We start from the raw sequence: 26,364 nt of genomic DNA on the forward strand, positions 1-26,364 counted from the left end.
TTATGTGATGGGCCACAGAGACCCTCAAGAATATAGTAAAGAGGTCCTGGCAGAGGATTAGATTATCTTAATTTGTTACATGAACATCAGAACATAACAGTGAAATGCATCGTAAGGATATGAGTGCAGTCTCTGTGTGCCTTTGTCTGGGAGATACTGGAATGGAAATCTGCTCTGCCTTCTTCCCTAAGGTGGGGGGCTGAAGGATGAAATTTCTTCCCCTTGAGTGTGGTGTTAGGCTAACTTCCCTAATCTTCACAGTCAAAGCAGTCCCAGGAGTAAGTGAGGTGGTTTTTGAGGCCACAGGTCTCAATGAGGATGAAGAATGAAGTTTGGATGTTGTCCCTTTAATGGGTTTCAGGAGAAGGATTTTAGTAAACCTGATTATCCGTTGAATAAATAAGACCAGTGAGGTTGAAAATGTCACTGCAGAGACATTTTGCAGACACACTTTACTTGTTGCACAACTATAAGACAATAAAGGATAGGAGCAGAATTAGGCCATTTGGCCCATCGAGTCTGCTCTGTCATTTCATCATGGCTGATCCGTATCCCCTCTCAACCCTATTCTTCTGCATTCTCCCTGTAACCTTTGATGCCCTGACTAATCAAGAACCAATCAACCTCCGTTTTAAAAACGCCCAGTGTTCTGGCCTCCAAAGCTGTCTGTGGCAATGAATTCCACAGATCCTCCACCCCCTGGCTAAAGAAATTCCCCTTCATCTCCATTCTAAATGGCCGTCCCTCTATTCTGAGGCTGTGTGCTCTGGTCCAAGATTCTTCCTTTATAGGAGACATTTCTCCACATCACTTTCAACATTTGATAGGTTTCAATGAGATCTCCGTTCATTCTACTAAATTCCAGTGATTATAGGCCTAGAGCCATCAATCACTCCTCATATATTAACCCTTTCATTCCAGGAATTATTCTCATGAATCTCCTTTGAACTCTCTCCACTGTCGGCTCACCAGTGTCTTATAAAGCCTCAGCATTAAATCCCTGTTTTTATATTCTAGTCATCTTGAAATGAATTGGTATCTTTACATTTGCTCCTTCACCACTGACTCCACCTGCAAATTAACCTTAAGGGACTCTTGCTAAGGACTCCCAAGTCATTTTGCACCTCAGATTTTTGAATTTTCTGCCCATTTAGAAAATAGTCTACGCTTTTGTTCCTTTTACAAAAATGCAAAACCTTACACTTCCCGACACTCTATTCCATCTGCCATTGACTTGCCCATTTTCCTAATTTATCTAAGTCCTTCGACAGCCTCCCTACTGCCTCAGCACTACCTGCCCCTCCACCTATCTTCGTATCACTCACAAACTTGACCAGAAAGCCATCTATTTTGTCATCCGAATCATTGACATATAATGTAAAAAGAAGCAGTCCAAACAGAGACCCCTGTCACTGGCAGCCAACCAGAAAAGCCTCCCTTTATTCCCACTTTTTGCCTCCGACCAATCAGCCATTGCTCTATCCTTGCTAGTATCTTTCCTGCAATACCATGGGCTCTTGTTAAACATCCTCATGTGTGGCACCTTGTAACAGGCCTTCTGAAAATCTAGATGCACAACATCCACTGATTCTCCTTTGTCTGTCCTGTTTGCTATTTCCTCAAAAAATTCCAACAGGTTTGTCAGGCAAGATTTTCCCTGAAGCAGACGGTGCTGATTTTGGCCTATTTGTCATGTGCTTCCAAGTACCACAAAACCTAATCCCTATCAGTTGACTCCAACATCTTCCCAAGCACTGAGGCCACACTAACTGGCCTATAATTTCCTTTCTTCTCACTCCCTGCTTTCCTGAAGAATAGAGTGACATTTGCTATTTTCCAGTCCTCTGAAACTATGCCAAAATCGAATGATACTTTAAAGATCATTACTGATGCTTCCACTGCCTCTTCAGCTACCTCTTTCAGAACCATGAGGTGTAGTCCTTCTGGTCCAGGTGACTTACCTGCCTTCAGACCTTTCAGTTTCTAAGGCACCCTCTCTCAAGTAATTTCAATTAAGCCTTGACACTCTCAAACTTCTGGAATACTGCTAGTGTCCACAGTGAAGACAGATGCAAAATACTCGTTTAGTTCATCTGCTATTTCTTTGTCCACCATTACTACATCTCCAGCATCATTTTCCAGTGGTCCAACTTCTACTCTTGCCTCGCTTTTACTCTTTATATCTGAGAAAACTTTCAGTATCCTCTGATAGTATTGGCTAGCTTACTTCATATTTCATCTTTTCCCTTATTGCTTTTTTAGTTACCTTCTGTTGATTTTTAAAAGATAGATAGATAGATAGATACTTTATTCATCCCCATGGGGAAATTCAACTTTTTTTCCAATGTCCCATACACTTGTTGTAGCAAAACTAATTACATACAATACTTAACTCAGTAAAAAATATGATATGCATCTAAATCACTATCTCAAAAAGCATTAATAATAGCTTTTAAAAAGTTCTTAAGTCCTGGCGGTAGAATTGTAAAGCCTAATGGCATTGGGGAGTATTGACCTCTTCATCCTGTCTGAGGAGCATTGCATCGATAGTAACCTGTCGCTGAAACTGCTTCTCTGTCTCTGGATGGTGCTATGTAGAGGATGTTCAGAGTTATCCATAATTGACCATAGCCTACTCAGCGCCCTTCGCTCAGCTACCGATGTTAAACTCTCGAGTACTTTGCCCACGACAGAGCCCGCCTTCCTTACCAGCTTATTAAGACGTGAGGCGTCCCTCTTCTTAATGCTTCCTCCCCAACACGCCACCACAAAGAAGAGGGCGCTCTCCACAACTGACCTATAGAACATCTTCAGCATCTCACTACAGACATTGAATGACGCCAACCTTCTTAGGAAGTACAGTCGACTCTGTGCCTTCCTGCACAAGGCATCTGTGTTGGCAGTCCAGTCTAGCTTCTCGTCTAACTGTACTCCCAGTACTAAAAGCTTCCCAATCTGCTAACTTTGCACAGTTTTTGCTCTATTACACCCCCTCTCTTCTGCTTCTATATTATTTTTGACTTCCCTTGTCAGCCAGGTTGCTTAATCCTGCCTTTGAAACACTAGTTCTTCTTTGGGATGTATCTGTTCTGTGCCTTCTGAATCGCTCGCAGAGACTCCAGTCATTGCTACTCTGCTGTCAATCCTGCTAGTCACCCTTTCCAGTCAACCTTGGCCAGTTCCTCTCTCATGCCTCTATGATTCCATTTACTCCACTGTAATACTGATACATCTGCTAGCTTGTCCCTCTCAAGTTGTAGGGTGAAGTCTATCATATTGTGATCACGGCCTCCTAAAGGTTCCTTTACTTTAAGTTCCTTAATCAGATCTTGTTTATTACACAACAGCTAATCCCAAATAGCATTCCCCCTAAATGGACTCTTCTACAAGCTGCTTTTAAAAAACCATCACGTAGACATTATAAGAATTCTCTCTTGGGATGCAGCACCAACCTGATTTTCCCATTCTATCTGCATATTGAACTCGCCCATGACTATCGTAACATTGCCTTTTTGTCAAATGTTTTCTAATTCCTGTTATAATTTGTAGGTAACATTCAGTCTACTGTTTGGAGGCCTGTACATAATTGCCATCAGGGTCTTTTTACTCTTGCAGTTTTTTAATCCTACCCACGAGGATTCTAGATCATGCAACCTATGTCACCTCTTTCTAAGGTTTCCATTTTATTTTTTACCAACAGAGCCACCCACCCCTTCTGACTACCTACATGTCCTTTTGATACAATGTATATCTTTGGATGTTAAGCTCCTAACCATGATCTTCTTTCAGCCACAACTCAGTAATGCCCACAACAGCATAGTTGCCAAATTCTAAATGTGCTACAAGATTATCTACCTTATTACGTATTCTGTGTACATTCAAATATAACATCTTCAGTCCTGTTTTCATCACCCTGTTCAATTTTGACCCCTTGTTACACTTTAACTCATCCCACTGATGGCAATTTTGCCCTATCATCTGCCTGTCTCAGAGTCTCACAATGCTGTATCTAATTGTATACCAACTGCTCTATCCTCAGCTATATCACTCCAGTTCCCATCTCCCTGCCAAATAGTTTAAACCCTCCTCAATAGCTTTAGCAAACCTACCTGCAAGGTTATTGGTCCTTCTTGGGTTCATTTGTAACCCGTCACTTGTGTACAAATCATACCTTGCCCAGAAGAGATCCCAATGATCCAGAAATCTGAAACCTTGCCCCCAACACAGTTCCTCAGCCACACACTGATCTACTAAATTATCCTACTCTTACCCTCACACAACAAAAGGAATGCTTGGGAGAATGAAAAAAAAATAGAAAAATGTGAAGACAAGCTTTCTGGCTGGTAATAAAGGACTCAGAAATGTGTAAACAGTCATTCTGCTATAGATTAAATTGGTTTTCAACATCATAATTTTTAGATGTATGAATAAATGTTCTCACCTCTAGCACTCGGTTCCTGCTTCTGCACTCTCCATCCGTGGTTCCAGGCTTTGCATTTTCACCCAAGGCATTCTGTTGGATCTTTTCTCACTTGCCTGTATGAGACCCAGTCCTGCTGTGAATCAACTTCTAAAGTGTGCTTGAATGACCCACCTTTGTTTCAGAGGTTTAATGTCCAAGGGATGAGAATATAAATTTGCCCTGCACTTAGAGGCATCTCTTGAGATTGTCTAAAAAGAAAGGCACAGAGCAGGTCACTCTAAACACCAGGGATACCCAGTGGGTCAGGTAGCATCTACGGAGAGAGAAAGAGAGGTAGAAAGTTGATTTTCACTCATACTGGGAAATGTTAGGAACAAAAAGTTGGAGGGAAAGTGAAGATGTGTGAAAGGTCTCCGAACAGGAGAAACAAGATTAATTGTCTGATTCAGGTTCAGATTCAGATTTATTTATCACAGGAACATCAAAGCATGCAGTGAAATGTGTAATTTGCATTAAAAACCAACATACTTAAGGATGTGTTGGAGGGAAGCCTACATGACACCCACAAAGGATGCCCTCCATGCCCGGCAGAACAACGCAGAACATACCAAGCGACAAGCAAAAGACAAGCAAAATCTGTCTGCCAGATTTGCTGAACACCTATGCTCTGTCCGCCAGAGAAAGCAGGATCTCCCAGTGGCCACACATTTTAATTCCACATCCCATTCCCATTCTGATATGTCTATCCATGGTCTCCTCTACTGTCAAGATGAAGCCACACTAAGGTTGGAGGAACAACACCTTATATACTGGCTGGGTAGCCTCCAACCTGATGGCATGAACATAGACTTCTCTAACTTCCGTTAATGCCCCTCCTCCCCTCCTTACCCCATCCCTGATATATTTAGATTTTTTCCCCCTCCTTTTTTTTTCTCTCTTTCTGCCCATCACTCTGCCTGTTCTCCATCTCCCTCTGGTGCTCCCCTCCCCCTTTCTTTTTCCCTAGGCCTCCCGTCCCATGATCCTTTCCCTTCTCCAGCTCTGTATCCCTTTTGCCAATCACCTTTCCGGCTCTCAGCTCCACCCCACCCCCTCCGGTCTTCAATCATTTCACGTTTTCCCCTCCCTCTCCTACTTTCAAATCTCTTACTATCTTTCCTTTCAGTTAGTCCTGACGAAGGGTCTCGGCCTGAAACATTGCTTCTTCCTATAGATGCTGCCTGGCCTGCTGCATTCCACCAGCATTTTGTGTGTTGCTTGAATTTCCAGCATCTGCAGATTTCCTCGTGACAAGCAAAAGAAGCCCTGTTCCTCTCTCCCACCCACCCCCCCACCCCCCAGCCACGCACATGTAGTCCTCTAAACCCAGACAGGCTGTTTCCTTTGGCGTCCTGCCTCTGGCAGACTCGTGGATTCACAGACATTGGGTCTTAGATTTCCACAGTGAATTTCTAAAGATTTACAGACTCGGGGCTCTGGCCATTGAATATTGTCTTCTGGACTTCTGATCGACCTTGGTGCTTGGCTTCGATCTTTGATATTGAACCAGGACTCGCCAATGTTGACGAATAAGGTGCTCGGATCCACGCCTCAAGGTCCAGACTCACCGATGACAGGACCCTGAACACTAAAACTCGAACAGTGGTCTTGGAATTCTGGTGAAGATTTTAGTGAAGAACAAAAGGTGCTTCCTTAGAATAAGTGGATGGAGGACAATCTCTGATGTACCAGAAGAGGAGAGAGGGGTTACTCTCTGACATCAATGCCTTTGGCCTTGTGCAACATTCCAACAAAACACAGCATGAGCCAAAGGGAAACAGTTTAGCTTCCAACTGGTAACATGACAGCCTTCTGAATACTACTCTGGCTCCAGTTAATTCAACATAATCGTCTATTCCAGCCTCATGTCTCCCATTCCCTGCATTCTTCTTTTCTCCCACATCCTTCCATTTTTTCCAATTTTGCTCCCCTCCCACTTACACCCGCTTGATCCAAGATGTGGGTTGAATGTGTTCTAGAGGGAGTCAGGGGCAGAGAGGTTTCAGGAACAAAGTCCAGCATTCTGGACACAGATGGTTTGCGGGAGGAGGGAGGAGGTGGCACCTGGCAAGGAGGTACTCAGTGGATGCCAATGAAGCTTGGATCATGATGGCCTGTAAATTTCAGAAATGAGACAGAAAGCTGAAAGACAAGAGGAGTTGAGGAAGGGCCCAAGAAAGGAAGAGCCCCTACTTATTTCACAACATGAACACCATGAATGTACTGTATAATTTTGTTTTTTTACAACGTTGAAGGAGATTATTTGGCCGATCGACTCTATGCTGATTTTCAGAATATTCTCATGTCCATTACCCCACCAATTTCCCTGTAACCTGTTCTATCAATTTCCCCATCATTTCTCTTGCCACCCACCAACACTTGAGGCAATTTATATCGGCCAATTAACTTACCAACCTGTGCGCCTTTGGAGTGTGCGAGAAAACTGGAACGCCACGTATTCTCAGGAAGAAGTGCAGGCTCCGTAGAGAGAATATCTTTCCCAGTTTTAGGTGTAATGTTGAATTTCTGCAAGCTGATTTATGTCGGCGTAAGTGCAGTAAAAAAACATAATGCCAGGCACATAGCATCAGGATCGAACTGGGATCACTGGAGCTGTGAGACAGTTATTTCTTTACAAAGGTATTCTTTTACAAAACCGGGAACTACTTGCCATAGCTGTGAGGATTCACTCCCGGGCTGCTGCTGAGCTCAGTAATTCTGAGGCACATTTCATCCTGTAGACAGCTTGTAAACAGATTAAAGCCCAGAATTCTAAGAACACCTCTCCTTCCCCCATTCTTAACAAAGAAGGAAGCAAATTTCCAAGCTATATTTCAAGGTATTTACTATTTCAGGGCTGTATATGTTGACATATATGTACTTTGATAATAAATTTATTTTGAACTTTCAGCTTTGAAACTTAACCTTGGTATAACCTTCCAAATGGGATCTTCCAGGAGCCACTGAGATTTTTCAAACCAAGCAAAACGACCCTAACCTACTGCCTGCCCTTATTTTCTTAAGAATATTGTTGGCATTCGTGACTGGGACGCCACTTGTCAGAGACAACGGTTGGCAAAGGTGAAAGGTTAAGGAAGGGAATACCAGTCTGAGGGTTAAAGTACATAGAATATAACAGCACAGTACAGGCCCTTCGGCCCACTATGTTATGCCAACCTTTTAACCTCCTTTAAGATCTAAGCCAAGTACATGACGGCAATGCACATTTATAACTTTGGAGTATACAAGGATGTAGTAGAAGGGACAAGAGTGGGCAACTCAAGTCTGACCTACCATTCAACGTGAGCATGGATGATCTGCTCTAGGCCTCAACTCTTCTGTGCCACTCCCACTCAGCCCATGATTCTCTGATCTTTCCAAGATATATCTACCTCCATTTCCCATACCTTCACTGATCTCACTTCTGCATTTTCAGAGATTCACTATCCCCTCTGAAAAGAAATTCCTGCACATTTCAGTTTTAAGTGACTGCCCCCGATCTTGTAGCTGTCCCCCCTCATTTGAGACTCACACTCTGGTGCAAGTGTGACCCAGTCACGCCCCTTAGAAAAATCATCTTTCATTCCAAAGATTATTTACCCAACTTCTTTTGCCTTCAGTGACTGAGGAAAAGCTCCTTATCGCAGGGATTAGCCTGGTGAATTTTCTTTGGACTGTCTCCAAGGCTGCATCACCCTTTCTTAAATTGGGTGACTGGAAGCATGCATAGAACTCCGGGTGTACCACTGAAAACCAAAATACCAGTGGCCCCCATAACCACTCACTGCACTTAACCAACAGCCTTGTGTGATTCATGGCATTACACCTGGATTACTCTGTACTTCTGACATTTACAATTTCTCTCCAGTAAGACAATGATCTGTCATCTCAAAGTCAAAATTGAGTTCATTGTGATATGCACACAAGTGTATGTAGTGGTGCTGGCGTAGTGCGATGTCTCGAGTAGGATGTTCTTCTGAGGGGTTGTCTATTGGTGGGTCCTCAAATGGTTGCAGTGGCAGATCTGGGATCCACATATTCTGGTGCAGTGTGAGCACGATTAAGTCTGGCTGTGGTTACCGGTCGGGTCTTTTGGTTGTTCAGTCTCTCCTTTCACCGCTGCCGCTTACTCTGAGCGGCAGGGCGGAGGTTCATCTCAAGTGGCACAGCTCCCTCTGGAGCAGATGTCTGCCAGCTGTACCTAATGAGTATGATATCTTCCCTGTTTTTAGAGGTAATGTTGAAGTACTACTGGCAGATCTATGTATGCATAAGTGCAGTGAGAAATGTAATCCCAGGCACATCGCATCAGATACAGGTGAAGTTTTGGAGGACCAGGAGGTAGTTGAGGGAGGGGGGAGACGTGAACTGATATACAAGTTAGAGAATGACTAGCTAATGAGCCTGTTATCAGTGGTGGGAAGTTACTGGAGGGGATTCTGAGCAGCAGCATCTGGATAGATGAGGACTGGAGCAGTGGGGAACAAGAACTCAAGGGGGATGGGGTAGAGACAAGTTTGCTGACCTTGATGGCAATGCCAGGTTGGGAAAGGAGGACAAGTCAGGAATGTCGGAGCTGGTTTTTTTCGATCTGCAGGTTCTTTTATGTGTCCAAGAGAGAGTTGAAAACTTGTTGCCTCACGATTGTTTATTGGAAGTTTAAAACAGAACACATGAAACTAAAATAAAGATCTGAGAACAAAGACAAAGGCAAGATGAGGATTTTTGCAGAAGGAGACACTTTTATAGTGAGGAAAGGCAAATTCCTGAGACAAGCGAGGGGCTATTATATGACACACAGGTATAACTTGTTCAATACTTAGCCAATGAAAACTGAAAGATGATAAACAATTATGTAACTGTTATATCATTTTGCCACCAGTAGGTGGAGTCTAACACCACAATTTGAAAAATAAGAGTTAAAAATACAAATTATATGTTAGTGAAGCTACAAATTCAGTCTTGATAGACTAAATTCAATTAATACCTTATTAAAAGCATGATGAGAAACTGATTCCAAGAAGAGGAGAGGACAGGTCGGAAGGACTGGAGAGCTGGTGAGGACACTTGATCTCACTGGTGCAGCTGGTGTCACCCACATCAGGGTAAATGTGAAGACTCCTCCTGCATCCAGCACCTCTCTCCAACCTCTTACTGGTCCAGTAGCTAACTTTCACTTGGTGCTATTTGTCCACGTTGGCATTGTTTCTGTTGGCAGCCCACGACCAGGAGAAGATGTCTGGTAGGGCATTAAGACAACGTCTGCATCTCCAGGTACAGGTGATCGGTATCACAGTGAGAGGGGCACTGTGTAATGAGGGAGTCTGGCCAATGGGCATGGACTCATAAAGTTCTGGAGATGTAAAAATAAAATTGCCACCTAGTTAGTTACAATTCAAAAGAATTAATTAATATTTAATATTACAGGAATTGGTAATGCTACCATTTTTGACAATTCATTGGATAATGGTGGCCTTGAAAAAAGAGAAGATAGGTTCCAATTTTGGGAAATAGTGTAAAAGATAAATTGCTTTGGTAACTGATTGCACAGTAATAATGTTACACTATTACACTATTGTACTGTGCTGCATTTCTGTCTGTCTATCTATGTATCCATCTATTTATCTATCTATCTATTTATTTAGAGAGACAGGCCCTTCCAGCCCTTCAAGCTATGCCACCCGGCAACCCCAATTAACTCTATCTTAATCACAGGACAATTTACAACAACCATTTAATCTACTTGGCAACACAAGTGAATCTGCAGATGCTGGAAATAAATTAAAAAACACGAAATGCTGGCAGAACTCAGCAGGCCAGACAGCATCTATGGGAGGAGGTAATAACGATGTTTCGGGCTGAAACCCTTCATCAGGAGACAAAGGGTCCTGATGAAGGGTTTCGGCCCGAAATGTCATTATTTCCTCCTCCCATAGATGCTGTCTGGCCTGCTGAGTTCTGCCAGCATTTCGTGTTTTTTTATTTTAATCTACTTGGTATGTCTCTGGACTGTGAGAGGAAACCGGAGCACTTGGCAAAGACCCACATATTGCACAGGGGGGACATAGTGGCACTTCTTACAGAGGGTGCCAGGAATAAACTCTGGAACGGCCCAAGCTGTGATAACATTGTGCTAACTGCTATGCTGTGGTGGCGCCCAAACTCCAACATAGGCTTATGTGGTTGGAGTTTGGGAATAGAGTGTTTGATCTGAGACACTTCCAGATTGTCATCATAATAGCTTTGAGAACACACTCAGGCTGCAGGAGTTCCACTATCTGACCAGGTATACGTAGTTACTGCCAGTCTGGTTCCTCACAGTAATTTAGCACTGAAATAGTCTTTGGTGTTTAACCTTGTGGTTGGTTTTCAAGAGGAGAAACCTCTTACTCACTCCCTCTCTCTCTAGAGCCTACCAAGATCACCCTTGAGCCATCAAACATCGATATCACGATGGGAGAGAATGGCACCATGGAGTGCCAAGCATCCTACGACCCCACTCTTGACCTTGCTTTCATCTGGTCAACAAATGGCTATCCCATCGACTTTGACAAAGAGAAGGACTACATGGAATACCGAGTACTGGTGAGTGGCCGTAGTAATGACTGATATAATGCTTATGACTGTTGTAAACTATGGTTTGACAGTGTTTGGAACTCATTGGAATTGTATTGAAAGGTTAAGTTGGTCTCTTACTCTCTCTGGTACTGGGACATGGCCTGCTGTTGCTTGAGCAGTTGTTTCACATACTGTCCTGTCGGTTCATTTTTCTTCCAGGATTTCTTAAATTGTTGTAACACATGGAAGGAGACCACCTAGCCCACTGAGTCTGTGCCAGCCTTGGAGCAATCCCGCCAATCTCATTCCTTTATTTAATTCCCTGTAACCTGTTCTCTCTCACAAGTACACTCACTCCTTCCTGATTCTCCTACCACACACCATGCACTAGGGGCAGGTTACAGTGAAGGTCTAGCCAACATCTCTTGGGGAGAAAGCTCGCATGGTCACAGGGGATGGTGGCAAATGTGGAATGTCCACCCAGCCAAAGCTGGAGCTTGGGATCAAACCCAGGTCTCTGCAGTTGTGAGGCAGCAGCACTTCTCTTTGCACCACAATGATTTTGTGGCATTTAACTGTTTATCTCTTCTTGACTTACTTGAACCTTCTGTTAGTCAGAATATGAATATATCTACTGCCCTCCTAGTGTTCTGCATTATCTGGGTGGTTTATTGGCACTGCCATTTGTTGCCAGGCTCCAGCTTCTAAACCAATTCCTGAAACTCCATTCTACTATTTGGTCAAAAACAGACTGTGATCATCTGAGAGAAGATAACAACCTTTCCCTTCCCAGGCAATGGTAATTTGAGAAACAAATTTGGGACAGAATCACGTGCAGTGCTTTGCTTTGCCATCGGGGGGCAGCTAACATCACTTTTAAAAATGCCACATGAAGTTGTATGACTGAGTACAGCTCCACTCCAATAGCTCTGCCTTTTCCGATCTGCATATGAAAAAAAATATTTTGGGTGGCTCCTGCCATGTGAAGCCCTTCCTTTGAAGCACTTGTTCTTTCACAGGGCTACCCATCAGTTTTCTGATGGAAGGCATTTGAATTGTTTTGTAAACTGCTTGCCTGAAATTTTGAGAGACCAAAGAGAAAGGAGTTCCTTTGCCAAGTTCAGCAAACCTTAAGTTATTATTTGGACCCTGTGAAACATCTCCTTCCTGTATTTAACCTACATTGACCATCTCTCTCTCTCTCTCTCTCTCTCTCTCTCTCTCTCTCTCTCTCTCTCTCTCTCTCTCTCTCTCTCTCTCTCTCTCTCTCTCTCTCTCTCTCTCTCTCTCTCTCTCTCTCTCTCTCACTTTCACTCTCTCTGTCTCTCACTTACACTCTCACTCTCTCACTTACACTCTCACTCTCTCACACACACTCTCTCTCACACACACTCACTCTCACATGCACTCTCACTCTCACACACACTCACACTCCCACACTTGATGGCCCTCAAGATCATTCCAACACACAAATGGCCTGAGGATGTCAAGCGGTCAAACAGCATTTCTGGATATCAGAGGAATCATGGGACATGGGGGAAGAGCAGCCACGTTGTTATTGATTGGCAGGGCAGGATTGAAGGGACAAATTCCCTGTGTTTGCTCCTGTTTCCAACATAACCCCCTCACAAGAAGTTAATTCCATTTGTTGTTGTCGTTTCTCCATTTGCTCTGTCTGTAGTGATGGGATGGGGAATTGAATCTGATATCATTCACACTTTTTCTTGCAACCATAAGACACACAGATTAGACGTGTGTGCAAGATTACTGTTAAAAATGAGCTGTCCATGAACTCAGACCATTCATAAAACTGAGAAAATTACAGCAGAGTACTGGCCTTTCTGTCCACGATATTGTGCTGACCAAGCTAACCCTTCCCTCTTACATAAACTTCAATTTTGGTCTCATCCATCGGCCTATCTTAGAGTTTCTTAAATGTACCCAATTTATCTGTCACTGCCACCACCCTGGCAATGCACTCACCATTCTCTGTGTAAAAAAAAATAACTCTTGACATCCCCCACCACCCCCCCCCCCCCATACTTCCCTCATGTGGGCTTTAAAGCAGGTTTTTAAGTAACTGTTTGAGTAAAATCTAGCTTATTGGAGAAGGATAGATCTACCTAGTGGAGCTCCTGTTGCTTACAGATGCTGCTTTCCATGTTCTTCCATGGATAATGTCAGTCTGCATCAGTGGGGAGAGAAACAAGGTTTACATTTCAGGTTGAAAACTCTTTATCAGAACTGGGAAGGAAAGGAGCAGTTTGTTAATCTGTGTGGAGACCATGGGGATAAGCTGCAGATGATGTTAGCTGGCTGACAAGCGAATGGGGGCAGTCGGAGAACGAGAACATAGGCAAAAAATGTTGGAGTTGCAAAATGCAGAGCAGGAGAGGTTATGCCCAGCGGGTCAGGCTGAGAGTGTGCTCTGCCCGCAGGGAACAGAAAGGAAAATGGACCAACGTCATAGATGGACAACTGATACAGATTTTCTACGACAGGAGGATGTGGAGGCCAAGTCATTGGGTGTATTGAAATTGTAGGTTCTGGATTCACAATAGGGTTAAGGGTTACAGGGAGAAGGCTGGAAGGTGAGATTGAGGAGCGTAGCCAGCAGCTTGGGTTAAATCCCAGTCTGTTTGTAAGGAGTCTGTGTATTCTCCCTGAGAGTCCGTAAGTTTCCTTTGGGTGCTCCGGTTTCCTCCCTCATTTTAACGATGTGTGGGCTAGTAGGTCACGTGGGGCAGCGGAGGCTCAGGGGCTGGTAGGGCCTGTTACCTAATCTCGAAATTAAAGAAAATAAAATCAGTCATGATCAAATTGTGGAGCAAACTGGATGGGCTAGATGGCTTAACTCTGCTCCTGTATCCTGTGGTGCTGAGGACAGAAATTAAGCTAGCTAAAGTTGTAGCATTTAGTATTGAGTTCAGAAGACTGCAGAGTGCTCAGACGTAGGATGAGTTGCTGTTCCTTCAGCTGATACTGAGTCTCATTGCAACAGTGCAGGAGGCCGCGGATCAACAGGTGAAATAGAGAGTGGGAGCGGGGATTTGAAGTGGCCTTTTCTGTTTGTGTTTGGTGCATTGTGCCCACAACCATCCATCTTCCCTGCCTGTACGGAGTTTATCACCAAAACTGGAGAATGGGAAGGAGTAAAGAAATGTTGGAGGAGACTGACTCCTCAAGATGATGTCTTGCTGAACACTGGTCTGTACGGGTAGCTCCAGATCTTGCTGATTGCTTCAGGTCTCACATTGTAGCAGTTTGCTGCTGGCAAAGTTTTATTTTCCCTTTACTGACAGAGTGGAAAACCACTGTCAACTGACATTCAAATTTTCCAAAATTTCCCTGATGGTGACATTTTGACTCTGGGTTGAAATTCTCTCAAGTGAGCCAGAGTTTACTGTCACTAACAGCGGAAAAGAAAAACCTGACATTTTGATAAATGAGAACATTTTCCCAGCTGTTTGCCAGAAACTCCTGACATCTTGACAGAATCTTGAATTCCCTAACCTATCCATCACCGGCGGGTTCCTCCAATATTTTACAGTTGGCTAGAATTCTTGGGTTTTAGTTCCACATTTGTGGATGGAATCTCCCTGATGGTTTGTTGGGATCAGATTTTTTTTTGCAGTGGGGTCAATTTCTTGACACTTTAAAATTATTTCGGTTTCTGATATATAAACACCTTCCCCGAATTGCATCTGGGCTGAAGGTTTGTGAAGGCTTCTCGTTCTGCAAAGAGTAAGCCTCATTGCTGAGCAAGTGAATATAGCCTAGTTCTCTGGGTCAGAGAGTTTGAAATTCCAACTTGAAAAAGAGTTTCTGTCCCTCCTGATGGATTTTTTTTCCTCAGACATTTTCTCCTTCTCCAAGTTAATCTGCAGATGCCAGGAGCTTAAAAATGGGTTACCTTGCAGGATAGAATGTGTACACTGACACACGTTCTGCTATTTACTTCCAAGTTCAAAGTAAATTTGTTATCCAAGTACATATATGTCACATTAAATAAGCACGCTAAATGAATGAAAAATTGAGCCTGCTGATCATAGTTGCATGGACATTGTAAACAGTAAGCACAACAAATTTCTCAAACTAAAAAATGTGGCACAACAAATAAATGGAATTAAAAATTACTAAATATACAACCCTGAGGTTAATTTTCTTGTGGGCATACCCAATAAATCCGATAACCATAATAGAATCACTGAAAGACTGCGCCAACAGGTTGGACAACCAGTGTGCAAAAGACAACAAACTGCAAATACAAAAAGAAAGAAATAATTATAATAAATAACTAAGCAATAAATATCAAGAACATGAGATAAAGAGTCCTTGAAAGTGAGTCAGTGGGTTGTGGATGCATTTCTGTCTCGCAGTTGCAGAGATCCTCGTTCTGTCATTACCTTATGTGGGCTCTGTGTGTGGAGCTTGTGCATTCTCCCAGTGACCAGGTGGGTTTTCCCCATTACTCTCATTTCCTCCCAGACCTCAAAATGAAATCCTGGATGGCAGGTGAATTAGCTACCACCAATGGCCTTGAGTATACGAGGGTGGAAGGAGGATTGGGCAGGGTTGGTCAGAATAGAGAGGGAAAGCTCATGTCAGTGGATGGTCAGTACAGATGTGGTGACCTAAGGGACCTGCCTCCTTGCTGTAGAACTCCATGACAACAGGTTTCCAAGTCTAGTGAGAGGTCCAGTGGGCTCTGATTATTGGCAATGTTGAGAAGATCTTCCCTATACACAGGCAGCTGTGGAGGCCAAGTCTTTATGTATATTTAAGACAGAGGTTGATAGATTCTTGATTGGTCAGGGCTTGAAGTGTTATGGAGAGAAGGCAGGAGATTGGGACTGAGAGGAAAATTAGATAAGCCATGATGAAATGGCGGAGCAGACTCGATAGGCCAAATGACCCAATTCTGCTCCAAATATCTTATGGCCTATCTATAAGTAGTGATTGACTCTGGGTAGAGTTATTGGATGTTTAGTTCAAGTTTTTGCCTGCATTTGCTTTGTAATTTTAGAACTGAATTTCATGTTCATTGGTGTTTATAATATTCTTTGGCTTGAGGAATGTGAGCATCTCTTCAGGGCACTTTCAGACTCTTACCCTTTGGAGTGGTAGCAGATGGAAAAATGCTTGGATAGTCTAAGTAAGCAGGGATTCCTTGATATTTGGAGTTTGTGTCAGTCAAAGAGCGTTACTGCACAGCAGCATGCGGACTGTATAAAGTTAACCCTGGCACTAATGGAGCCAGGATCTCCCGGTTGCCACCTGCTGCAACTCTGCTTCACACTCCCATTTGAATATGTCCATACATGGCCTCCTCTACTGCCATGATGAGGTCAATCTCAGGTTGGAGGAGCAACACCTCATCTACTGTCTGGGTAGTCTCCAGCCCCTTGGTATGAACATTGAATTCTCCAACTTCTGGTAATTCCCTCCCTCTCCCTTCCCCCATCTCAGTTTCACTCCGCCTCCTCCTCCAGCTGCCTATCACCTCTCTCATGATTCTGCCTTCTTCTACTACACATAGTGCTTTCCCCTTACATTCCTTCTTCACCTTTCCTGCCTATTCCCTCCCTGCTTTCCTTCCCCCATCCCTTGATCTTTCCTCTTATTGGTTTTTCACCTGGCACCTACCAGCCTTCTCCTTCCCACCCTCCCCCACCTTCTTTATAGGGGCCCGCCCCCTCCCTCCTCAGTCATAACGAAGGGTCTCAGCCTGAAACGTTGACTGCTCATTTCCACAGATACTGCCCGACCTGCATGTTGTACATGTTACTAATGGAGCATGACTTCCAGTTTCAAAGTTCAAAGTAAATTTATTATCAAAGTGCAAATATGTCACCATAGATAACCTCGAGATTCATTTTTTGTGGGCAATCATAGTAACTACAAAGAACACAACAGAATCAATGAAAGACCCACACACAACTGGATGGACAAATAACCAGTGTATAAAACACAACAACTTATGCAAATGCAAAAAGAAAAGTAATAATAATAAATAAATAAGCAATAAATATCAAGAACATGGGATGAAAAGTCTTTGAAAGTGAGCCCATAGATTGTGGGAACATTTCAATGATGGGGCAAGTGAAGTTGAGAAGTTTTCCCCTTTTGGTCCATGAGCCTGATGGCTGAGGGGTAACAACTGTTCCTGAACCTGGTGGTGTGAGTCCTGAGACCCTTGTACCTGAGGTTCCTGATAGCAGCAGTGAGAAGAAAGCACGATCTCGGTGGTGGTGGTCCTTGATGATGGATGCGGCTTCCTGTGACAACACTCAGTGTAGATGTGCTCAATGGTGGGGAGGACTTTATTCGTGATGGACTGGGCCACATCCACTACATTTTGTAGGATTTTCCATTCAAGGGCATTGGTGTTTCCGTACCAGGCTTTATTGTAGGCTGGCAATATACTCTCCACGACTATCTATAAATGTTAGTCAAAGTCATAGATGTCATGCCAAATCTTGGCAAACTCCAAAGGAAGTAGAGGCGCTGCTGTACTTCTTTTGTAATTGCACTCGTGTGCTGAGCCAGGATAGGTCCTCTAACATTATAACACCGAGGAAATTAAAATTGCTGATCCTCTCCTTCTCTGAGCCCCTGATGAGGCCTGACTCATGGGCCTCCAGTTCCTCCTCTTAAAGCCAATCATCAGCTCCTTGGTCTTGCTGACATTGAGTAAGAGGTTGTTGTTATGGCATCACTCAGCCAGAGGTATTGAGGCAACGGTCTTGAAGCTTGTTGATCAGTATTGAACACTGAACTGTAGCTGGTAAAGGGCATCCTGATGTATGCATCCTTGCTGTCTAGATGTTCCATGGTTGAGTGAAGAGCCGATGAAATGACATCTGCTGCTGGCCTGTTATGACCGTAAGCAAATTGGAGTGGATCTAAGTTGCTTCTCAGACAGGAGTTCATAAGTTTCAACACCAACCTCTCAAAACTCTTCATCGCTGTGGATGTAGATGCTCCTCAAGGCAGGTTACCATGTTCTTCTTAGGCACAGGTTTATTTGAAGCTGGCTTAAAGCAGATTGGTACCTCAGATTGCCAAAGCGAGAAGTTAAATATCTCAGTGGACAGCCAGTTGATTGGCCAGGTACCCCACCCTCCTGAAAGATGCTCTCGTGTCAGCCTCAGAGATTGAAATCACCTTCGCTTACTTACCGCTTGAACAGCATCCCACTAAGGAACACCAGGCCATTGTTTACCACACCATCAGCAACCTTATTGACACTGGGGATCTCCCATTCACTACCACCAACCTCACAGTTCCCTCACCCCGCACTTCCCGTTTCTACCTCCTACCCAAGATCTACAAACCAGCTTGTCCAGGTAGAACCATTTTTTCAGCTTGTTCCTGCTCCACTGACCACATATCTGCATACCTTGACTCTGTTTTATTCCCCCGGTTCAGTCCCTTCCTGCCTGCATCCGTGACACTTCACAGGCTCTTGACCTTTTCAATGATTTCAGGTTCCCTGGCTCCCATCATCTTATTTTCACTATGGATGTCCAGTCCCTCTACACCTGCATCCCCCATCAGGAAGGCTTCATGGCTGTCTTTTTTTCTGGACACCAGACCTAACCAGCTCCCCACCACCACCACTCTCCTCTACCTCTAGCAGAACTTGTCCTCACTCTAAATAATTTCATCTTCGGCTCCTCCCACTTCCTTCAAACAAAGGGTAGCCATGGACAGTCACATGGGTCCTTGCTATGGCTGCCAGTTTGTCAGCTACGTGGAACAAGCTACGTTCCAAGCCTGCACTGGTGACGGTCCCGCCCTTCTCCTGCGCTACATCAATGACTGCATTGGTACTGCTTCTTGCACCCATGTTGAACACATTGACTTCATCCACTTTGCCTCCAACTTCCACCCTGCCTTCAAATTTACCTTATCCATTTCCAACACCTCCCTCCCCTTTCTCGATCTCACTGTCTCTATCTCTGGAGACGGATTTCTATTATAAACCCATGGACTCGTACAGCTACCTGGACTATACCTCAGCCCACCCTGTTACCTGTAAAAACGCCAGCCCCTTCTCTCAGTTCCTCCGTCTCTGCTGCATCTGATCTCAGGATGAGGCTTTTCATTCCAGAACGAAGGAGATGTCCTCCTTTTTCAAAGAAAGGGCCTGCCCTTCTTCCACCATCAATGCTGCCCTCAACTGCATCTCTTCCATTTCACGCACGTCTGCTCTCACCCCATCCTCCTGCCACCACACCAGGGATAGGGTTCCTCTTGTCCTCACCTACAACCCCACCAGCTTCCGCGTCCAGCACGTAATTCTCCAAAACTTCCTGCCCCTCCAACTGAATCCCACCACCAAGCACATCTTTCCCTCCCCCTCCCCCCCCCCCCACTTCCTATTTCTGCAGGGATCGCTCCCTACGCTAGTCCCTTGTCCATTCATCCCTCCCCCGATCTCCCTCCTGGCACTTATCCTTGCAAGCAGAACAAGTGCCACACCTGCCCCTACACCTCCTCCCTCACTACCATTCAGGGCTTCAAACAATCCTTCCAGGAGAGATTGCTTCACCAAGCACCTACGCTCCGTCCGCCAGAAAAAGCAGGATCTCCCAGTGGCCACGCCCTTTAATTCCACTTCCCATTCCCATTCCGATATGTCCATCCATGGGCTCCTCCATTGTCATGATGTGGCCACACCTAGGTTGGAGGAACAACACCTTATATTCCATTTGGGTAGCCCTCAACCTGGTGACATGAACAGACTTCTGGTAATGTTCCCCGTTTCACCATTTCCCATCCCCTTGTCCCTCTCTCACCTTATCTCCTTGCCTATCCATTGCTTCCCTCTGATGTTTCAGCCCCCTTTTCTTTCTTCCATAGCCTTCTGTCTCTTCAACCAATCAACTTCCTAGCTCTTTACTTCATCCCTCCCCCTCCAGGTTTCACCTATCACCTTGTGTTTTCCTCTTCCCTCCCCCCACCTTTTAACTCTACGCCACAGCTTTTTTTTCTCCAGTCCTGCTGAAGTGTTTCGGCCCAGAACGTCGACGGTTCTTTTTCCCATAGATACTGTCTGGCCCGTTGAGTTCCTCCAGCATTTTCTGTGTGTTGATCGGATTTCCAGCATCTGCAGATCTGCAGATTTTCTCTCCCTTGTTTATATTTGGCCACTGGTGGTGTGAAAACCGTGGTCAGGATCACAGAGCTCTCTTGGTAAACAGAATTGATCATTAGGTGTTCAAAGTCACAAGAACAAGAATATGACAAGCCCACTATATCAGAGCACCACAGAAAGTTTATAATGAAACACACACCTCCACCTTTTGCCCTTTTCAAATCATTCTGTGTATTTAAAAAAAAGAATAATCTCAAAAGGGACTTGAGGAACTATTTCATACAAGTGATGGGAGAGTATATGGAATGAGTGGAAGTGGTTGAGTCAGGGATAGTATTTTCATTTCGGAAGCACTGGGTAATTACATACAAGGACAGGACTTGGAGCGATTTGGACTGAAAGCTGGACACGGGCACTGCAGTTGGCATGGTCTGGTTGGGCTGAGATAGATTTCACAGCTATGTTGCTCCTGATTCCTCTCCTAGCCAGACTTCCCACCTCCTGCAATCTTTCTAATGCTTTTTAAACCCAAGAATCACATCACGAAAAGATGAATTTTGTTTGAAGAGACGAAAGAGTCCTGGTGCAGAATTTTGAACCAAAATGTTGGCAATTCCTTCCACTCCTCAGATGCTGCTCGGCCCACAGATTTCCCTCCAGCAGATTGTTTGTTGCTGAATTTTGTTTGTGTGTCTTAGAGTGGTAGAGCCACACAGCACAGAAACTGGCCTTTGTACTGTACTGACCATCAGCATCCCATCCATGTTGATCCTATATGAATTGCATTCTTATTCTCTATACGTTTCAATCGGCTCCCCTCCCCAATGCCCAATTTTCATGCCAGTTAACCTAGTTACCTGCATTTCTTTAGGATGTGGGAGGGAAGCAGAGCATGCAGAGGAAACCCACGTGATCACAGGGAGAACATGAAAACTCCACACAAGCAGCATTGAACCTGGGTCATCGGAGCAGTAAGGCAGCAGTTTAATGGAGATGATTTTCAAGATTAGATCATCGTTATATCTTCCCTGAATTGCAACATGTCCTGTCCATCCAACTTGTCAACTATTAGATTTTGGTCACATTTTTTGATTCCTCCTCTTTCAACTGCAAATTACTGTGTATTCCACTTATAAAAGACCTTTTTCATCAGACATAGCTTTCCAAGGTTCATCCCGGGTTGATTGATAACTAAGTACAACATAACTCTAAGATCATTGAACTGCTGCAGTCGTGACAGAGTAGGTTATTGTGATGCAGCCAAGCACTGAATGTCATCCCCTTCTATCACAGCTGAACTTGTGAGGATCTAACAAAAGTTGGAACTAGTGTGTTCATTCATGCAACGTCAGCAAGGTGTATTATTGCTTTGACATGTGCTTCTTATCCTTTTAGGTGATTCATTGGTCTTAAAAAAGACACTAACCTTGTGCAGGTCTTTGTAGAAAATTCCTACTATTTGGCCACTGTTGAGTGCTTTTCATGAAAATCAAGAAAATCTGCAGTTGCTGGAATTCTGAAATTGAAGCAAAAAGTGCTGGATGCACTCAGCAGGCCAGTTAATGTTTCAGGATGGATAGGCTAAAAGGAATATCTCTTATAGGGAGAGGCCAGGGTTGACGGGGGTTTAAGTTGCGGAGGTCATATGATCAGTGGATTCATGAGGTCAATTAGTGATTTACAACTTTTACATTCCTGTGCTTGTATTCTCACTTTCTAACTACTCACACTTTATCCCAGTTTGTTTACCTTGTCTTTCTCTAACTACCCCCAGTTACTTGTTGATCAGATGACCTCTGCAGCCACTGCACCCCATGCTCTCTTAATCACCTTTGTTCTCTCGATCCATCCCTCACACTGTCTACAGTTTCAAATCAACTTGTTTTTTCCTCTTTCCCAGTTCTAATGAAGGGTCTCAGAGCTGAATTAGCTGCCCTGTTTCTTCTTCCTCAGCCGCTGCCTGGTCAGCTGAGCTTTTCCCACATTTTCTGCTTTTGCTTGAGTAAGTTTTTTGTTTTGCCCTGAAATGCCACTTTCAACTGATCTCCTGCTTCACGAGTCATGTACCAAGATTGTGGGATAAGAAGTATGATGAATTCCATTGGAGGGTGACATGACAGACCTCACGGGAGCTGAACTATCCTGTTTTTTATGTCAATTCCCACAGGAAGGAGGTGGTGGAGAGCTGTTCTTCAAAAATGCACAGTTGAGACACTCGGGGAAATACACCTGCACTGCGCAAACAAACGTCGACAGCACCTCGGCCTCCGCAGACCTGATCGTCAGAGGTAGGGAAGTGTTCTGGGCTGAAGTAATGCACGACGGAGCAGCATCTGCATTGTAAGGCCTTGTTTAGGAGTAGATTTTGAAATATTTCCAAAGTAAGAATTGCTTGGTTATGGGAAGATAATGATTTGCTATTCTGAAAGTGATGTAAAGCATTAGCTGTTGAGATTAAGATAAACGGACGTAACCTCATCCTGTTGGAAGTTAAGTCATTGTCCATGTATCCAGGAGGTGATCCCACCACTATAAACCATGGTCCTAGGTTTTGCCAGCTCTAGACTGTAATAAGCTTTACACTCGTCAAAGTGTATCACCTCTTCTGTATTATTGCTTGCAGTTGATTAGTTCAAGGCTTGTTTAGGAACAGCAACTGGCATTCAGCACGGGGGCTGCAGCTGTATTTCAAGTTGGTGTTTGTCGCTTGCTATTCGAACTGTTTCCTACTTGAAAGTGATAAATTAATGTGATTTGGTTTTATGATGCAGTGGATCAGTGCATCAGTTGGGGTTTGTCATTTGCCTTTGAAACTGTTTCCTACTTTAAAGCAATACATTACTGTGATTTGGCTTTACTGATGAATGGAAAGTTAAAAGATTTAACTCGAGTGGATTTGTTGTAAGTTAGAGAGCCCTGCAGCAAGGAAACAAGCCCTTCAGCTGGCTAAATCAGAACTGATCATCAACACTAACTTACGCTAATCCTTTGCCAAACTCATTTTATTCTCCCCAAAATTTCGCCGCTCATCGAACTTCCTTTAGCCAACTCATTCAGTTTCTTAAACAGAAGAGATTCTGCAGATGCTGGAAATTCAGAACAGTGCACACAAAATGTTGTTGGAACTCAGCAGGTCAGGCAGCATCTATGGAGGGTTCCTGATGAAGGGGTTTGGCCTGAAATGCTGACTGTTTATTCCTCTCCGTAGATTCTGCCTGACCTGCTAAGTTTCTCTAGCGTTTCGTGTGTTGCTTGTCAGTTTCTTTTCACGTCGAGTCTGTCTAGCTTGGAATGAACATTAATATTGCAGCCACAGGGGTGTGCAGAAGTTCAGAATTTTATGTTCTCTCATGATGTAGAAGGAAGCCATCTGGCTCACCAAATCACTGCTTGTCTGAGAATATTTCCCCTATTCCCCTACATAATCCCCTGTAAACAATTATTTGTTGCATACCATCAACTCCAATGTTCTTTCATTGCCCGTCTACCATCAAGAAAATTTGCAGAAACCAGTTGACTAACCTGTAGGTATTTGGATGTGGGAGGAAGCCAGGTAACTTGGGGAAAACTAAAGTTGTCATAGGGAGAGTGTGCAAACTTCATATAGACAGCGCCAGAGGTTGCAATTGAACCCATTTTGTCAGAGCTGTTGGGCAGCAGTTCATCTGTCCCATGCTTAATCCACATCTCCTCTTCTATAATTCATTTATCATCTTATTGTCGGTCTTATAAAACAAAAAAATGAACCTGCTACAAGTACTTAGAACCTCTCACAGGTCAGGCAGCATCTGCAGGAAGAACAGAGTCAATATTTCAGACCAAAGACATTATGATGAAGTTTCTTCAACCTGAAACATTAACTCTTCTTCCCTTCCCACTGCTACCACCTTGAGCTGCTAAGTAGATCCACCATTTTCTGTGTTTTTGTAAATGATTTCCAGCATCTGCAATTTTATTCTTACCTTAACGATCATTGGTCTTTGAACCAATGAGTTAGTGAATATTCCATTCCATTTCATTTATAACACTTCTCAAACTTTATTAAAAATTTAAGACATCTGCAGCAAGGGTCAAAGTTTTGCGACGAACCACTTTGAACCATTGTGAAGATCTGTCAGTCGGAACTGTTGACCATGATCTTTCCCGTCTTCCCACTGTTGCACCCCCGCCCACCGTCTCTCCAGAAGGACTCAAAGTGGCTGAGTATGCCAAAAGCCTTCCCAGCTGGTAGACTCCGCCAGAACACACAAACTCCACCTTGAACTTGAACTGAAAATATTATCTTAACCAAATGGTTGTTGATGCGGCTTTCAGAATACTTTGACTGAATAATCCTGTGAGAAATCGTTGGATAAATAGGAAGTTGAGACGGTATGACAAATATTCTTTGCATTTTATATGATAAGAACTGCAGAGGCCAGTTTGCTTATCCATTCGATAAATAATGGAAACTTCAGCAGAATTGTTATTCTTTCATTTGTGTGTTTGTGTTTTTTAAGATTATGAGTATCCTGTAGATAACTGCAAGTGGCAATGTAATATTAGTTATTAGAAACTGTTTTCCTCGAAGTAGCACTGGAAGTATGACCTCTCCCGTAAATAACCATGTAGACTGATTTTAATACACAAGTTTATGTAAGTTGAAAATCCTGTGCAATCTTGTGAAATCTTTAAACTAAGTATCATTGCTACTGAGAGAGTGTGAAGAAAATTTGCTGGAGTGTCCTGGGATGTGGGTCTGCCACATGAGCTAAGTGAAGAAAGCATTTATGAAAGAAAGCTAGTCTTTTGGAAAAGGGGAAGTTTCTGAATATCCAACAGTGGAGTTTTATTCAGAGTCCATTCACCTTGGGTTATTAATGGTGCTCACTATCATCCCACTACTAAAACTACATTTCAACTAATGATCTAACTTGCTCCTCAGAAAACTCTTCACTGAGTATCTTCCTTTGTTCCCAGAATTCATGGAGCCCTTCTGTTGTTTGGGGTGTCTCTGTGGCATTGAGATATTTGCAGTAAAACAGCCCCACAATTATCTCTCTCAAGAAAATGCATCTTTTCTGAGACCACCCAGGAGGTGGTGGTGAGGGATGGTGGGCAGCTCCTTGTGTTCCTTGATGAATCTCCCCAATCTGGCTGGAGCCTTCACTGCAATTAAGGGGTAGATTTCCCCTAAGGATGGCAATAGGAGAAATCCCATGGGATGGTGCATCTGGCAAGTGCAATTGTGAGTAATGTTCAACTCTGTCATCCCTGAAACCCGGAAGGTAGAATAGGATACCTAGTTCTCTCTCGTTGTACCCTTGTTTGGTATTGGATGTGATTTTCAAGCTCTATGAAATACAATGTTCACTTTGTATCGGACAGAAACAATTCTAAAATAAAAATTTCTACGCTTCTAATGAAGCCGCTGGAGGATTTTGTGTCTCTGCATAGTTTCAACTGAAAGGAGACCATTCATTCAAGAGATGTTGCAGCTGTGGCAATTTACTAGATGAAGAGCTGTAACCCCAGAGATTGGGAGCACCGATGTAAATGTGTTTTGGAAATATAAAAGAAGGTATAACTTTATAATTGAGATTACTGGGCTAAGATTGTGAGACATTTTGCTGTAACTTTCAAGAAATCGTTCAGCCTTGATGCCCCCAGATATATTTTTGCCTGACTCTTTGAAACAGAATTTTCATCTTGTGCCAATAAAGTTCTGATTGAAAGGACTAGAGGTTAAAGGTCCCTTGACGGGAACTGTTTTTGTTACAAGTCCTGCCATGTCAAAGTAACCACTTGGGTAGAATAAGTTGCAGTCACGAACACACAACCATTTCCTTCTGTAAACTCTGATCTGACAGAAAGGAAAGTTCAGTTTCCCCTGTTCCTATTTTAATGATTTACCGCTAACAACAGAAGTTTTCAGCTGAAAGGAAAGTGTGCTTCTGTGCGATTGAATGACCACTTAAATAGAACATTTATTGCGGCCAGAATTGAACAGTGTGCACTATCAGAAGGATGCTTATTAAAAGGTGGTACACTGAAAGGATGTTAAACCTTTTTAATCAAAGTGGAAAATATCAAACACGAGGAAATCTGCAGATGCTGGAAATTCAAACAACACACACAAAATGCTGGTGAAACACAGCAGGCCAGGCAGCATCTATAAGGAGAAGCACTGTCCTAACGAAGGGTCTCGGCCCGAAATATCGACAGTGCTTCTCCTTATAGATGCTGCCTGGCCTGCTGTGTT

General features: G+C 43.6%; 1 protein-coding gene across 5 annotated transcripts in view; it reads left to right on the top strand.

The window, feature by feature from the left end:
• The window catches only part of LOC140734701 (contactin-1-like), a 715,399-nt gene that overhangs the window by 377,174 nt on the left and 311,861 nt on the right, over positions 1–26,364 (top strand). For all 5 annotated transcript variants that reach the window (XM_073059025.1, XM_073059024.1, XM_073059023.1 and 2 more), the window contains 2 exons: positions 10,872–11,047; positions 22,291–22,411. In XM_073059025.1, the coding sequence (XP_072915126.1) occupies positions 10,872–11,047; positions 22,291–22,411 (297 nt within the window). The remainder of the gene's footprint in view (positions 1–10,871; positions 11,048–22,290; positions 22,412–26,364) is intronic.

This window comes from Hemitrygon akajei, chromosome 10, assembly GCF_048418815.1.
Source record: "Hemitrygon akajei chromosome 10, sHemAka1.3, whole genome shotgun sequence".
In the NCBI taxonomy this organism is placed as follows: Eukaryota; Metazoa; Chordata; class Chondrichthyes; order Myliobatiformes; family Dasyatidae; genus Hemitrygon; species Hemitrygon akajei.